Source organism: Dreissena polymorpha, chromosome 16, assembly GCF_020536995.1.
Source record: "Dreissena polymorpha isolate Duluth1 chromosome 16, UMN_Dpol_1.0, whole genome shotgun sequence".
Classification (NCBI taxonomy): Eukaryota; Metazoa; Mollusca; class Bivalvia; order Myida; family Dreissenidae; genus Dreissena; species Dreissena polymorpha.
Window position 1 is genome coordinate 15,114,270 of NC_068370.1, and position 17,500 is coordinate 15,131,769.

Below are 17,500 nucleotides of genomic sequence, written 5' to 3' on the forward strand. Positions count from 1 at the left end.
CTAAAGTATCAAAGCTTTTGCTTTCATACTTGCAACACTTACTAAGTATCATAAGGGACTGTGCAGGCAAAGTTATGTAACTCTGACTGCCATTTTGACAGAATTATGGCCCCTTTATACTTAGAAAATTGAAAATTTCTTTAAGTTTTGTGTTTGGGTCCACTTTACTCCTATAGTATCACAGCTATTGCTTTCAGACTTGGAACACTCGCTAACTATCATAAGGGGACTGTACATGGCAAGTTGCATAACTCTGGTTGTCATTTTGACGTAATTATGGCCCTTTTTTTACTTTGAATATTTGGTTAAATTTTGTGTTTAGATCCACTTCATTCTAAAGTATTAAGACTATTGCTTTCAAACTTCAAATACTTTCATACTATCATGAGGGCACTGTACCTGGCAAGTTGAATTTGACCTTTGAATGACCCTACTTTCAAGGTCAAATTATTAAATTTTGCTTAAATTGCCATACTTTGACAAAACAACACTTACCTGACATACCACAATAGACTCCACCCAAACAATCCCGCCGCCTCCCCGCCCCCCGATAATCCCCCCAAACAGGTATTTTTTCCATTTTTTTTTAAATATTATCTAAAAAGTGACCACACCCTCAAACTATACCCCACTCTCATCCCCGGACCCCCCATTTTTTTAAACATGGTTAAAAAAAACAAATATTTTTGAAAGAACGTCCAACTATCCCACCCTAGAACCCCCCAAAAAACAAATAATAGTTGTTTGAATTTTTTCCTTTAAAAAGGAAACTAGATGAGCGATCTACACCCCCTAGAGTGCTCTAGCTAATTCCTTCAAGCGGGTTGTTTCTATCATCGTCATCGTCATCATCATCGTCATCATCATCATCGTCATCATCATCATTTTTATCATCATAATCATCATCATCATCATCTTCATCATCAACATCTTCATTATTATCATCATCATCATCATCATCATCATCATCATCATCATCATCATCATCATCATTATTATTATTATTATCATCATCATCATCACCATCATCATCAGCAGAAGCAGCAGAAGCAGTATCATCAGCAGCAGCATTGTCATAATCCTCATTACCATCATCACCATCATCATCGTAATCAACATTCCCTTGACGGCTCTGTCCGTTTGGGGAGGGGGAATACGAGGAACGACGAAAGATTTTCCGCCAGTAAGGTATGTTGTGGGCTGCTGAGAGTAGCGCATTAATTGGGAGGGAAGTGCCATCTTCACACCGTCCATCCAGCTTTGTTTTCAGACGGCCTCGACGTCGACCTCCTTCAAACGTGCCGTCGACAACAGTCTTGCACAGAGAGTCGTGCCTCGTGGCGTGTCACAACCAAGGTAGCTTTCGTTTGACGGTCGCGAGAAGGAGCTTTTGTAGTCCAACAAGTAGTGCTGTCATGTTCCGGACGTAAGTGTAGGTCTTGTTCTCCATGTTTGACATGCGGAGCAGTCTTCGGATGGAGACTACGAGGGACTTGTAGAGCCTGACCTTGGTGGGGATGCTCCCTAGTACTTGAAGCTGGTCACTTCTCCCAGTTTCGCGCCGTTCATGGTGATGTCTGCACAGGTATTGTTCGTTCTGTTCATAATGATCTTCGTTTTTTCCGAGCAGACCTCCATCCCGTATGCTCCTGCTCATAAAAAGAGTCTGGTGAGGTTTTGGATTTACTGCTGGTACACCCTATGACGTCAATGTCATCAGCGAATCTCATGTTGGAAATTGTGGTACAACCGTTGGTGATAGATGTATGGTGGTATTGGAGGGTGTCCTGCATTATCTTCCCAAGGAAATGGTTTAACAGGACAGTGCAGAGCAGACATACCGGACGGGCTCTTACTGATGACCTGAAGAAGGCACCCTTCTGCCCATTGAGAAGTCTATTGATGGCGTTTCCGTAATCGTCTTAGAAGACTTGTTATAGCCCTTCATTAATGTTGACTCCTTTCAGAACCTGCCACAGGTCATCATGCCTCGTCGGGTCGAAAGCTTTCTTGAAGTCTATAAAGTTGTGGAAAAGCACATTTGTGTTTCATTTGTTTTTCAACGATGTCCTAGCAAGTTGAAGATCTGCTCCATTGTGCTCCGAACAAACTTTTGATATCCTCAACTGGAGCAAAATATAAACGATGGGGTCGTTCATCGTGTTCTTTTTCGAAGTCTCGTGTGCCATGGATTCGCGGCGGGCACTGCACTTTCTAGCCACGGAGGGGTCGCAGATTTTCAGTGTCTACCTGCCGATCATGAACTGGAAGCTGTACTCACAAGAGCTGACTATATAAGCAACATATACGGGTCTGAGTACTCAACACACGGTGCAACAGCCTTGTCTTCATTGGTAGACCACAAACCATTATGATTTCAGCAAGGAAGACGTGTAACAATTGATGGAAACTCGAATATCGGGGCTTTCTGATAACTGAGCGCGACTCCCATCCTAACAACAAGCAATATACATGTGATGACAAGGACGCCAATGCAGCGATAGGAAGTAGTGCAGAAAGTACTGATGGGGCTCTGTTCTGCTTTGTGTTCCCGACGTGTGAAACACTGAAATGTCCTCCTTACAACAGCGCATCTGCACGTGTATGCGTTGTTTGTTCCAATAGGTAGGGCATACATGATTCGCAAAATCATAAGTTGTACGTTTCTCATAGGAATATATAATGAGTGAAAGCATGATATTCTATCTTATGTAAAATTACATTTTATGCATAAATTACAATTTTTTTACTAAATAATCTAGTTGGTACTGTTAATAAGACTGTTCCTCCTGGGGTCGTTTAGAAGTTTATACAACTCTTATTTTAATGTTTTGCCACGTTTTACACGTACGGACAATCCGTCTTATGCTGACAAAATGCCTTACTTGTATTCATATATGGTATCTTCCTTTAAAACGCAACACTATACTGTATGTGTAGTATTCAAATCAATTCACAATTTATGCGATGTTCGTTAACAAAGTACTTGTTATTATGTAATCACTTAAAATGAAACCCTTAGCAAAGTTTTTTTGAGAAATATAATTGTTTGACATGGAATGTAACATTGCGGTAATTTGCATACAAATAAATCGTTTACTATTTATAAATAAAAAATTTAAATTATTACAAGCATGTTTAAAGCATTTTCTGAATAAAACAATTTTACATAGTTAATTCTTATATCTATCCGCAATTTGAACAATAACAAGCGTTGTATACACCTTTCATTTGGAAGTAAATGCACACTGTAACATGTTTCAATTTAAGTAACGTAATATTTTTAAGCGTACAAAACTTTGTTGGGATGTTGTTTGAATAAAACTGAAACTACTAGGTATATAATATTATATTATTGCTTGACTAACAACCGCGTATTGTACACGTATATACTTTTATTTAAGCCGCTGTTGCGTAGTTTTGTATAATAAATAATAGTCGATTGATTCGCCTTTGGTATGATTTATCTTTTTTGCACGACCTTTTAATATACAGAAATGAAAGACGAATATTAAAGCATATTTGAATAATATCATGAATATGACTTTGGCATCATTTAAATTTAACAAACCTACACACATATAATAATGAATGTAACAGTTGATCAGTTGTTCCATATTAAATTTCGTATAATTAAAACATATTATTAAAGCTATAATGTGTTCGACGGGGTTGAGTGACGCGCGTTTTAAGTTGTGTGTTACATAAATGACAGCACATTGTAGTATTACTGACTTGCTTTCACTCAAAATTTTAAACTGGCGTCCAATTTGCTCACATGAACAATTAGTTAAAAGACGAACTGATATGATGACTTCGAAATAACGATTGATTTAAAATGGCCACAAAGGCGCTATGACGAGAATTCTATCGTTCTATCGAAATTTGAGACTTTCAAACGCGAAGATGCAGATTTGTACAGTATGAGTGAAAACATTTGTTCAGAATTCAGAACAGGAGTTCTTGCGATAAATCAACAAAATTGTGTCTCACCTTCTAGGTGTGTATCAACCAAAGTAAACATTAATAAGGGGAATTAAGCATGATCGTAACACAATATATTGTATTAATGGGTACTGTAACTGTAAATAAAATAAGTTGAACATGACACAAAAATACAATATGTTAACAATGCTTTTAAGACTGTGTTGACTGCCGTTTGTACGAAGGTACACGTTTTTGTATCAAATAAGAAAAAGGGAATTTTTCTTGAAGCTTTCGTTTCGACATTTGTTTTATCCTAAGTTAGATAAAACCACGTTCGACATGAACAGCCGATTCGTTTAAAAAACATACTTGCATGTATGCACTGTCCTTTATCTTTTTGAACAACAGTTTTTAAAATGTCTATTATTCAAATGATAAACTTGCAGAACCCAAAAAGTTGTTATAGCATTAGAAAGACTAGTAAACAACGATTAATAAGGTATAAAAAGATTAAGTGTCTTGCCACATTATACGTGTTCATCTTTGCGTACGCCATGTGTATTATAAACACGATCTCGTGAGTAAAACGCCGAAATAGACTGCGGACATCATTCTGTTTACAAAAAATCACCACGCAATATTTACGCACATGCTTTCGGATTGGCTTAACGCATCATATTGTGTAGTATTATATGAAAAATAGAACAAACATATTGCTTTGTTAGGTACAACTATTTGTTTTCCTGTTTACGTTTTATTTGGTGTTGTATATCAAGATAATTTTCCGGTCCATTCATTCATGTCATTTGAATTTGCATGAAATTTGTTCCCTGTCTTTTTTGATTGGGGTTTTCAATTCTAAACAAGGAAAACTAATTTAACACAAGCGAATAAGTTGTAGTGAGGAAGTCGTGTGATTTTTCTTTGTATTTGTTTTATGGCTTGTTGAGAACATCCGAAATAAAGTCGTATTGTCCTAAGTCAGTCCTATGTTAGTCGTAATGGTACGTTGTGCTTTCACCTCATGTTCTCGGTCAAAGCCAAAGATGTGTTGTAGGGTCTGCAGCGGTTAAGAGATAATATGAAGAACCGTCACATTGATCATTTAAAAACATGCAAAGTGCCAACAGATAGCAAACTTGAATGAGTTTGTCTCTATAGCACGTGAACTCACTTTGGCAGCTAGTTTGAAAAGCTATCTACATATTTGTGAAAGTATTGAAAATTGTTCTCATCCAGTTGTAGCAAAAAGTCATCAAACAACAATCGTTTTAATTTGTAAAGAGTTTTCTGATATTCCTTTGTTAAGAACGTGAAATGGTGCAATTGTCTTCCTTAATGGTAAAAAATATTATGCAAATCGTTCAAGTGTGGTGAAATAATCTGGAACTGTTTTCCTCTATCGTTCTTTTTTACTTTTGTATCATCTTTAATTTATTAACATTACACTATTTCACAACAGTATTTCAATATGTAGATTTTATTTTCTGCAGACGAAATAAGCTAGGACAATCAGTGTTTAAATGATGTATTAAATTTTTCAACGTAAATACAACGTTAGTTTGATTAAAACGGTACACTTCATCCAATCCACGGTAATTAACGTATTTTAACTCGGCTTTCGACTTTTTCCGTCTCAACTTCCGTGAGTCTTGTAAGTTAATTAATTAGGAGTGCTGTGACACACTCCGGGTCATCAAATGATGCAGCCTAAGGCGCGGTTTGACCCCATACACTTCAAATTGCACACACACACACACCGAGCTCACACTTAACCCAGAATTAATCATAAGCCAAACGCTTGTCTAAAACAATCTCAATCAAATGCACATTTGCAGACTATAAATGAGAAACTGAATTCCAAAACGTAACGTGTGAATCGAATACTGCGCACATAATTTAAGTCTACCAGTGTTTTAAGTATAGAAAATCTATAAACACTATTATGGAATACGTTTTAAAGCTTATTAACAGCATAAAACTATGGCCCATTTATACAATATATTTAGTTATCAAGTTAGCGAAGTATCGTCAGAAAATTAGTAAACTTATTAGGTGGAATAAAGATTGTATCAACACAATTTACCCTAATGTTTAAAACCTCTGAAGGCTGAACAATTACAAAACAATAAATATGGGAATTGTGCTGTCTGGAAAATGTCTAACAGAAATCTTGATAGTTTTCCAGGGATAGTCAAATGACCAACTTAAACTAACTGCCGGAATCATTAGCTGAAATTATAAATTGGTTTGTAGACATGTTAAAACACCGAGTTTTATTTGTCTGAAAGTGCATTTCAGATTAATTCCACTGTGGTTGATCGTCTATCATCTCAATCACCACGCAACATACTTAAACATGAAAATTCGATTTTATTACAATATACGTTCCCAAGGTCGAAGGTGCAAATTGAAAAATGCTGGTGAAAACTTAATACAGTACATGTATTCGTAATCAACTTGACACTTGTAAGTCCCATCAGGTAAGCGATATATTGACTGACGGCACTGTTACTTACTATTTGTAAGCGTATATATAAATAGAGCCATCAAGTAAACTCGAACAGAAGACATTCGTACACAGGCAAACCTGTTTTAGTACGGCGTATTCATGAAAATGGCGTTTATATCGTTGACGATCATTGTAACGTATTGATGATATTGAATGACTAAAGCTCGGATAGAACCGATCAATTCAAGGTGAGTTCGGCACATATTTTATTACTTGTTTTAATTTGTTTTCTCTTACTTAATGCATTCTAATTTTGTATTAGTGACATACATGATTATAAAGTTGAAAACAAAAACGCGCAGCAGCAACAACAATAGTATATATATATATATATATATATATATATATATATATATATATATATATATAATGATATAATTAATTTTGTTTGTCAGAATTAAAAAACAGATACCAACACGACGAACATTTTGGTATGATAGCCAGTGAAACGATTCGTTTCCAAAGGCTTGCAACAGCCATGTATGTTCCGAATAATAAAAAGAATAATTGAGAACTGTGAAATGCTGTTAATGTACGCATGTTTGCCATCTGACTCTGGGTGCTATTTTATATATTAGGTATGCAGTTTTTACTAGCATCTGGTCATTTCTTACCCAATCTCGATACTGACATATATTTACCAATAAAGCATGCTAGAGCGTTATAATGCTCGAAATCAAAATAATTTGCCCAATATATCATTTTTACTTTACAGGCGTCATTGGTACTTTGAAAGAAATTGAAGCATGACTTGATTCCAAATTGTCGATTTCCTCAACAGGAGCAACATAAATTGAATGGGGTCGTTCATCATGTCCTTTTTCGAACAACAGTCTCGTTTACCATGGGTTCGTGGCGGGCACTGCATATTCTAGCTACGGAGGGGCCGCAGATTTTCCGTGTCTTCCTGCCGAGACTGAACTGGAAGCTGTAATCACAAGAGCTGACTATTTAAGCAACATATACGGGTCTGAGTACTCAACACACGGTGCTACAGCCTCGTCGTCATTGGTAGACCACGAAGTGCCATGTGCTGTTTGTTTCACGCATGCCGAAAACACCAATATGATTCCAGCAAGGAAGACGTGTCAAAATGGATGGAAACTCGAGTATCGGGGTTTTCTGATGACTGAGCACGACTCCCATCCTAACAACAAGCAATACGTGAGTGTCAACAGCAGATACTAATTGCGCCCTGTTCCACTTTACATTCCCGACGTGTGGAACACTGAAATGTCCTCCTTATAACAGCGCATCTGCACTTGCATGCGTTGTTTGTTCCAAAATGTAGGACGAACATAATGCACAAAATGATAAGATGTACGTTTATCATAGTAATATACAATGAGTAAAAGCATGAGATTCTTTCGTATGTACCTATACATTTAAGAACAGTAGGAAACGAGTGCATATGGCTATGATCCGAACAAATTGCTTTATATTGAAATGCTATGTAATTGTAAATGAAATATGTTCAACGTGAGAGCACACATAAAATGTGTTTGCAGTGTTTTTAAACTGCGAAATAACATTTTTTTTAGTCTTTTTAACTTTATCGGTACTGTCTGTAAGCCTGTCTCTACTGCGGTTGTTTAAAATTGTATATAAATCTAATATTTATGTTTTACCACGCTTAACACGTACAGACAATACGTTTTATGCTGATAAAATGCCATACTTATACAATGTTCTCTGCAGTAAAACACAGCAACACTATTTTAAAGTGCTTTAATCATATTCATTCAAATTGTATGCTTAATAAATCCAGTGTGTTTGTTAACAAAGTACTTGTAATAATGTAATCACTTAAAGCGAACACCTTATTAAAAAGGTATTTTGGGGAAATATAATTGTTTTGACAAGGAATGTAACCTTACGGTAATTTTCAAAAAAAAAATGTTTATATTTATGAATTACAATTTTAAATTTTATTAGAGACATGTTTAAAGCCTTTTTTAAATAAAATTTTTAGTTACTTTACATAGTAAAGGCTTACAGCAATCCGCAATTTGAACAATACAAAACACTGTTTCGGTGTTCAGTTGGAAGTGAATACGTGCTGTAACAAGAACAACGCTTGGTTGGAATTTCGATGGAATAAAACTGAAACTGCTAGGTATTGAATATATTTATATATGTTCATTGTTTATTGCCGGACTGACAGCCGCGTATTGTACGCTTATATACTTTTATATAATCCACAGTTAAATAATTTTGCAAAATAAATAATAGTCGGTTTATTCGCTTATGGCATGACTTATCTTGTTTCACGGATTTTTTATATACAGAAATGAAATACGAATATTATAGCATATATGAATAATAAAATGAATATGATATTGCAGTCATTAAACTTTAACAAACCTTCACACATATAATTATGAATGTGACAGTTGATAAATTGATCCATATACAATTTCGTATGATAATAATAATGAATAAGAGCTATACCTATGGTCGTCGCGGTTGAGTGGCGCGCGCTTTTGTTGTGTGTTACATTACTGACGCCACATTGTAGTATAACTAATTTGCGTTAACTCAACGTTTTGTTCTGGCATCTGTTTCTTGTACACAAACTTTGAGTGACATGACGAATTGTAATGATGACTTCGAAATCACGATCGATACAAAATGGCCACAACGGCGCTGTGACCAGACTTCAATTGTAATTGTTTAGACTTTCAAACGCGAAGATTCCAATGTGTGCCTTATGAGTGATAGCATCTGTTCACAACTGGAGTTCTTGTTTAAAGTAAGCAAACTTGTGTCTTACCTTGTGGTTGTATATGAACAAAAGTAAACATTAGTAAGGTGAGATTATCATGATCGCAACATAATACATGGTTTTCATGCGCACTGTAAATAAAATAAGTTTTACGTGACACAAACAAATACGTTATGTTCACAATGAGTTTTAGACTGTGTTGACTGCCAGTAGTACGAAAGTACTACTGTTTCTTTTTATTTCAAATAAGAATGTGACATATTTTCTTCAAGCGTTCGTGTTGACATTTGTTATTTCTTAAGTTTGTTTACACCACGTTCTACATGAACAGCAAACACGTCTTTAAAACAAACTTGTATGAATATATTAAGAGTCTTAAAACATCATACGCATTTATCTTTGCGTACGCAATGGGTATTATAAGCCCTATCTCTTGAGTAAAACGCCGAAATAGATTGCTGAAATGATTTTGTTTACAAAATATCACCACGCATATATGTACACACTTTCTTCCGGATTTGCTTAACTTATCAAATTGTGTGGTATTACATGAATGATTAATTGTACAAACTTATTTGATGTGTCCTACTGTTAACGTTTTGTTTGGTGTTTTATATCAAGATAATTGTCCGGTCTTTTCATTCATAACCATTGAATTTGAATGCATTTTTTCCTGTCTTTTATAGTTGCGGTTGTCAATTCTAAATTTGGAAAACCAATACAACCCAAGCAGGTTGTACTTAAGGAAGTAGTGTGATTTTGTTTTGTATTTGTAATATGGCTAACTGAGCTTACCGAAAAAAAGTCGTATTAACCTAAGTCAGTCGTAATTGTACGTTGTGCGTTCACCTTCTGTACTCGGTTAAAGCCAAAGAGGTGTGGTAGGGTCTACAGCGGTTAACAGATAGAGGTGTGGTAGGGTCTACAGCGGTTAACAGATAGAGGTGTGGTAGGGTCTACAGCGGTTAACAGATAGAGGTGTGGTAGGGTCTACAGCGGTTAACAGATAGAGGTGTGGTAGGGTCTACAGCGGTTAACAGATAGAGGTGTGGTAGGGTCTACAGCGGTTAACAGATTATAACAATAATCGTCACATCGATCATTTGTAATACATTTTAAACAGTCATGCAAAGTACCAACATATAACACACTTTGAATGAGTTTGTCTGCATAGCACGTGACCTTACTGTGACAGCTAGTTTGGAAAGCTATCTCCATATTTATGAAATAACAAGATTTTTTCTCATGCTATTGTAGCACAAGGTCATCAAACAACCATCGCTTGAAAAGAGTTGTATGATATTCCTTTGTTGCGAACGTAAAATTGATCAATTTTCTTCCTCATTCGTAAACAATTTAATGCAATACTTTCAAATATGGTGAACTAATCTGGGACTGTTTTCCTCTATCGTTCGTTTTGACATTTTTATTAACTAAAATGAATAAAATCTACGCTATTTAAGAACTGTATTTCAATATGTAGATTTTAATTCTGAATATGAAACTTCAATTTTGTTAAATATAAATTTGACTATTTCCCGTCATTTTTCTACTTAAATATAAAGTGTAGTTGATTAAAACGGCACACTTCACTCAATCCACAGTAATGTACGTAATTAAATTCGGCTTTCGTCTTTTCGCGTCCCGACTTTCTTGAGTCTAGTAAGTTAAATAGGTAGGAGTGCTTTGACACATTCCGGGTCCGCAAAGAATTGAGCCTTTATGGACCTCATAAACTTCGAAATACTCACACACACACACACGCACACACGCACGCACGCACGCACGCACGCTCGCGCACACACACACACACACAAACACACACACACACACACACCCTAACCCGCACACAAGCACGCACACACACAAACACATACATGCATAGTTTTAACGTTTACATGGGGCTGTGTGAACCGTATTTACTATTGATTTGATAGTTTACGTTCCAAACACAAACTCTTTTCTAAACATACAGTTTTTCTTTCAGTGATATCAGAGACGTAGATAATAGAGATATGCAGCTGGCCTAATATCGGCAAATCCTCGCACGTCGCGTGGTTTTGGCGAGATAAGTCTAAGCGCGCAACTGTTTGTCGGTTGCCACGGTAATTTTCACGCTTATTAACATTTCTAAAACACGCTTTCGCGTTCCAGTTTTTGTGATTTGAAAAAAATAAATTGTTAAGTATTATTTAATTGAGAATCTCACGTGGTGTCCAATGTCAAAGGTCGGATCGATGTTAGTAATTATAAAACATCTTAAAATTGTGAGATAATAGCATTAAGAATGAGATAGTATCATTACACTTAGATAACATTCAGCTATATATGTATGTTTCCCATATAATTATGTGTCTACATTTGTTTATTTCGTCCTCTGTTTATCAATACGTCTGTCTATCCGTCCGAAAAACTGATATAACTCGACCAGTACATATAATAAATATAGGATCTAGCACGAGTTGACATATCATAGCATATTTTATTAAACGAGTTAAGGAATTGTGTTAGTAGCGAGCTTTATGCGAGCTTACTAACGAATTTCCTAGACGAGTTTAATAAAATATGCTATGATATGACAACGAATGTCAGATCTTTTTTTTATCACATGCTTTTAAATGAGCAAATTAAATAAATAGTTACGCAAGCATAATGATAAATCCCGAATGTTGTTTACATTTTGTGACGTCATTTGACGTTGCCAGGTCATTTCAGCAAAATAACAAAATGCGATTGGTAAATAAACAAAAACTAAGCCAATGAAAATGCTTAAAAAGTATATTGCACATGTGTAAGATGAAAATATATGTAATGGTTATATTACATGGGAATCAGGGAATGGCATGTGATAAAACTGGATATTTCAATTTGTCACAATGCACAGACGAGTATTTGACCAAACACGATATACATATAAAGGACAATAGGTTAATTATGTTAGACCTTTTATAATTCTTGCTTAAATGTGGTTTATTTCGTTTTCCGTATCCTTCTTTGTGTCTGTTATTTTGTGTCCATGTGCTGTTGCTGCTGCTCGTCCGCATTCTGTCGGCCTTTATATTCGTGTTCGCTTAAGCATGGCATATAGATGTATTCCATATACACTCATCCCATGAAGCCTTAGTGTTGTGAGGAACAAGATCACTTATTTAATGACTTCGTGATGTTATTTATTTTATAAATAATTAAATTCAAGATAGGAGCGCTTTGTACCATCGAAGTAAAGTATATAAATTTGTTTGTGGTATTTGCGTCCGTGTTCGATGACATTAAATACAAGATACTGTAATTAAGTGCTATAATTTGTTTTGAAGCGTTTTCCACAATAATTGTGTATAACCTTCATGAGCGAGTAAACAGTGCCATGAATAATCATATATTGGTTTATTTTTAAACCAAATAAACACTTCCTTAATGAAATTTTATTAACTGCTCACATTTCATTGGTTACGTGTTATGTTGAAAAACATGTATATGGTCTATCTCACGTAGTCACTATAAAACGGTAGCTTACTATTGGTTCAGCCATCAAGATATTTGCAATTTTAAATATTGTTTTGAAGTGATTAATGTCCTGTTTAGTCGAAAATATATGTAAAGAGAGTCGCGTCATGAAAGCAGTGTATATATAAATGACACCCGACTGTATTGGAACGCAGTCTTCGCTGATGATCAACATCAAAATGAAGGTTCTTGCTGTGTTTTTCGTTGCTTGCGTAGCCATCGCTGTGGGATCTGATTATGTGATTTACGACTCGACATCTCAGGTAGATTTCTTTTAACGTTTTGTTCAATTTGCAGTTGAATGTTTGTGACTAGCCAAAGTGTAGTTCAGTCAAATTGCATTAATTATGTTGAATTGATTTTGAGATTATTGTATGACCATTACATTCTGAAGTTGTTTAACCAGGATAGAACTTGTAAGACTTCTTTTGTGTTATAGCAAACTGCATTGGTGATTATATAAGACCATACTCAAAGTAATCAGTTTAAATATTAACGAATAACGTAACGACTCGTCTTTGCAATCGGCTTAGTTGCACTCAGTGATAGCGTTTATTGATCATCCTAAGTTTTAAGCATAAGCATCCGCTGGAAACCGGTTCGTATTTATGGATCAATATAACTTACTTGTAATATTCACATAAATACAAAACATATTGCAAATGTGAAGATGCTCCAGTTAAGTTCAAACTGTGTTAGTTTATGTATCGTCTTAATTTGTGTGCGTTCATGAACACAGGTTTATACTAAAAAATTATAACAAACGCTACATTTTGCCATCCGTCCGTTTCATCACTTGTTGTCAATTGTTTTAAACAAGACAATCTAGTTCTACCATATCGTTTTCTACCGTTTAAAAGTCTTGATTTGTTGTTAATCAATCGACTTTACATATGCGGAATATGTATGTTTATTTTATACGGATAGTTTTCACTATTGTGATATTTACTATATACATTTCTGAGCGCCCTTCTTTCTTTATTTGTTTTGGTATCCTTGTATTTACAATACATACAATATCTTGTATTAACAATTACATAATCAATTAAGTCAATTAAGTATTAAATGATCTCCTTTACTAAGCCTACAATTTACCAAAACTGAAAACAGAGAGTATGGATATGTTATGGGCATCAACTGTGAAATATTAATTGATATCGAGGATTAACCTTTAAAAGCCCCTTAAAGTTCTTATATACATACATAATGTATTAACAAATCAAAAATGAATATTTACAGGCATGAGGTTTATTAATACGACACTTATTTAGCTCGCTACAAGACAAAGACACCTCTTTCTCCCACAATCCTTATGACAAAAACGGTTGAGCCCTTTTATGATGCCCTTTTATTTACCCCATACTATACAACACGTAATTGTGACGCTTCTCTAAGTATTTGTCTTTGTTTTCTTAAGCTTAAAAAGTTAAAATACAATAACAACGTGTTGCTTTTAATGCATATTGTTACATGTATGTCACTCGTTGTCATAGTATTTATTGTTATACTCGTGAACTCATTTTTGCTATAAAAACGCTGCAAACGAATTTCGATTTATTTAAAACATAAATACGGATTTAACTTCGGTAGATTATGATTATTAACAAATAATCATATCTTATTATGCAGCCTAAATGCACGCTGGTTGGACCACGTACAAGGAGGAGTGATTGTCGCTGGCATGCAGGTCTAGACATGGTGGACCAAGTCATTGAGGGAGGTCGCATCATCGCGTACAAGATCCAGTGGTTTGCCGGACACTGGTCTGACTGGTTCGTTCCTGGCCTGAACGACCTCGACGGCAAGTTCAACGTCGACGCCTCGCCTTGCACCCCTCCAGTCAAGGCCAAATCGTTGAGAAGATTTTGGTCCTATTTCTACGACCACAATCACCAGTTCATCATTTGTAAGCCGAATTGATCTGAAGAGCGCACACAAAATACAAGTCAAATTTGATATTATACTTGAACTTTTAAACAATCTTGTATTCCATCATCGGCATGTGTTTTCTAATACATAGAGTGAGCCTTATTTATTTATCTTAACAAATGTAAAGATATTATAAACTATATAATCATTTGTGTCAAAGTTCATGATATGTACGGCAAATTAAAAGGATTTTACGGTAATAAGGACATCTAAGCATCATACCAAATATGTCGATATTTTTTATTTTGCGAACAAATCTTATTCAACTAATGTACAATACATAGTGTACATTCAATAATAGTAAAGAATGGCAACACACTTCTTTAATCATTGAACAACAAGCATGTACAGCACAAATAATGATGAGAGTGCAGAGGATTGACTACATAATAACATGAGCCTCTTTTTGGGAAAATGAGACTTAAAGCTTTTCCGTGAAGTGCTTTTTTCAGATTCTCCTGTGCAGTACGCACAGACTTATCAAGGACAACACTTTTCACCGACATGAGATTTTATTTCAAATCAGACCAATTTAAACGCACACTGTTTTAAAGCGTTAAGAGTCCTCTCTAGTGCGATTACACTTAACGCACATGCATTAAGCTCTGTTTTCTCAGAACGTGGCTTATGTTATTCACGGGTCCTGTACATGACATTGACCAATTTCCTTTACTACAATGTTAAATGAAAATACCACCATACGTCCCAAACCAAAAAAGTAGAACTCTTGTTAACACTTCGGAAAGTTCAATTACAATCATATGCGTGTAAACCGGGATACAGAACATTCGAAAGTTAATTCAATTTTGCAATTTGAGACATTTAAGGATTGATTCTTATTTTTCGGGCGTTTATATGCAGTATGAACGCTCAGGGCGAGTTTTGAAAATTCCGTGAAGCGCGCTAGTGTGTGTGTTCTTAAGGTGTTATGCATGACAAACACACAATCCGAAATACGTTTTGGATTCGTTCGATGCTTAAAACAAATATTAAACTGTAAAAAATCCACCACATATTGTTTTCGTAAAATGTTTCGTCACCGAAATGACGTCACCGAAAATACGTCATAAATTGCGTATTCAAGTGATGAAAATAAAATACGGAAAGCTGGTTCGGTAATATATTTTTAAAGTAATATTTGACAACTAAGAAAATTGATGGAATAAACAGAGACATCGAGAAATGAAACATCAAAGAAACAAAAGTAAACAAACGGGTAATGTTTATTCATGTTTGTTACTATATGTACAAAATTAGTGCGGTCACAGTACTGGTCACTGTATAACTACGCGTCAGCGTCTTGAAACCATTGGTCCGATTTTAGAATTCCGCCTTCGAAGGCGGTATCGCCGGCTTACGGGTTTCGCAAAATGAACTCGTTCATTTTTCTACAGAAAATTAAGAGCGCATGTAAATATATTACTTATCATCGACAAGTCTACGTTCAACATATCGATCACTCAGTTGTTTTCGTCCAGGTATGACTGACGATTACGAAAACTCTTCATAGTTCGTAAATTTGTTTATTGTCTTCTTTAAATATCTTGTTGTTATAAAACAAAACATTTTCGTCGCATGAAGACAAGTCTCTTTATACTTATGCATTGTATTCTGACATAGTTTTAATCTAAAGCAATATAATTATGTATTTCCAATATTTCTATTATTTGATACATTAAAATATCTGAAACATGTAAACATTCACACAATCAATATAATAGCATTACTTATTTAATAATATTATTTATTTATTTATTTATATAAAGAAGTGAAACATTATTAAAACATGCGACCAATGTATTCACAAAATCAGTAAGTGTTGACTAAAAATGATCGAATCCGACCTATTTATTTTTATTTCTTGCTCACGAAATCGCGTCGAATTGAGACATAACCAAATGGTATTCATTTGTATATGTCTATGATAATATATTACTAGGATCAACAACTCATACAGAACATTGTCAAGTCTCATTACAGATATTTATTTAAAAACATTCAAAGGCAGTCAAAGGCAGTCAACATATGTGAATTTAGCTCAATATTTTTGTTACACAAGCGTGACGCGACCCGGGTTCATTCCCCGCTCCGTCGCATGTGCATTTCTTCTGTGGTGACCATACTTGCGAGGTGGGGTTTCCTCCGGGTACTCCGGATTTCCCCACATCATATGACCACTTTCGTGAGTCATGCTAGTAAATAAGTTAAGAGTGCGGGGCACATTACGAGATCTCAAATAAGGGAGTCTCAGGCGCGGAAAGACCTCATAAACACACACACAATCGTTTACACTGGGCTTTTTTTCACCTTATTTACTATTGATTTATAGTCCCCAAGACAAATTGCAAAACATTTCTCCTCCAGTAATATATATTATCACACTGTACTTAATTCAGAATATATATATATATATATATATATATATATATATATATATATATATATATATATATATATATATATATATATATTCTGAATAAAGTACAGTGTGATAAAAACTGGAGATCATTTTCCAAAATAATCTTCATCATGAGCATTTACTGTGTTTGAAATATAAATAATATTAAAGTTGCAACTCAATGCTTTTTAAAATTTAAATCAAGTTACACGGTCTTTCATTGATTTCGAAATCCTTTCACTTCATGAACTATAGGATTCGCTTGAAAAAACGGCTTTCCATTTCAAATAGCTTTATAACATATGGATTGGAGAAACCATGAAGTAAAATATTTATATAAAAATAACGATACGACGAGTTAAAGATTGACTATTTAATTTGGCTATAGCTAAATACATTCATGTTTCATCGATTCGATGAAAATTCCTAAGGTAGATACATGTTCTGTCCTTGCGACACGTGATTACCAGTGCACCAACTGTTCTATTCTCTTTGTTTTTATAAT

At 35.0% G+C, this 17,500-nt stretch overlaps 1 protein-coding gene across 3 annotated transcripts in view; it reads left to right on the top strand.

The window, feature by feature from the left end:
• Nucleotides 1-14,911, top strand: part of LOC127862709 (uncharacterized) — a 59,022-nt gene extending 44,111 nt beyond the window's left edge. The window contains exons 1-2 of one of the 3 annotated variants that reach the window (XM_052401966.1): nt 12,744-12,931; nt 14,298-14,911. In XM_052401966.1, coding sequence (XP_052257926.1) covers nt 12,797-12,931; nt 14,298-14,588 — 426 coding nt within the window. In that variant the 5' untranslated portion in view covers nt 12,744-12,796 and the 3' untranslated portion in view covers nt 14,589-14,911. Of the gene's footprint in view, nt 1-12,743; nt 12,932-14,297 lie in introns of those variants that run through there. The other 2 variants (XM_052401967.1, XM_052401968.1) reach the window with 2 other exon arrangements.
• The last annotated feature ends 2,589 nt before the right edge of the window (nt 14,912-17,500 follow it).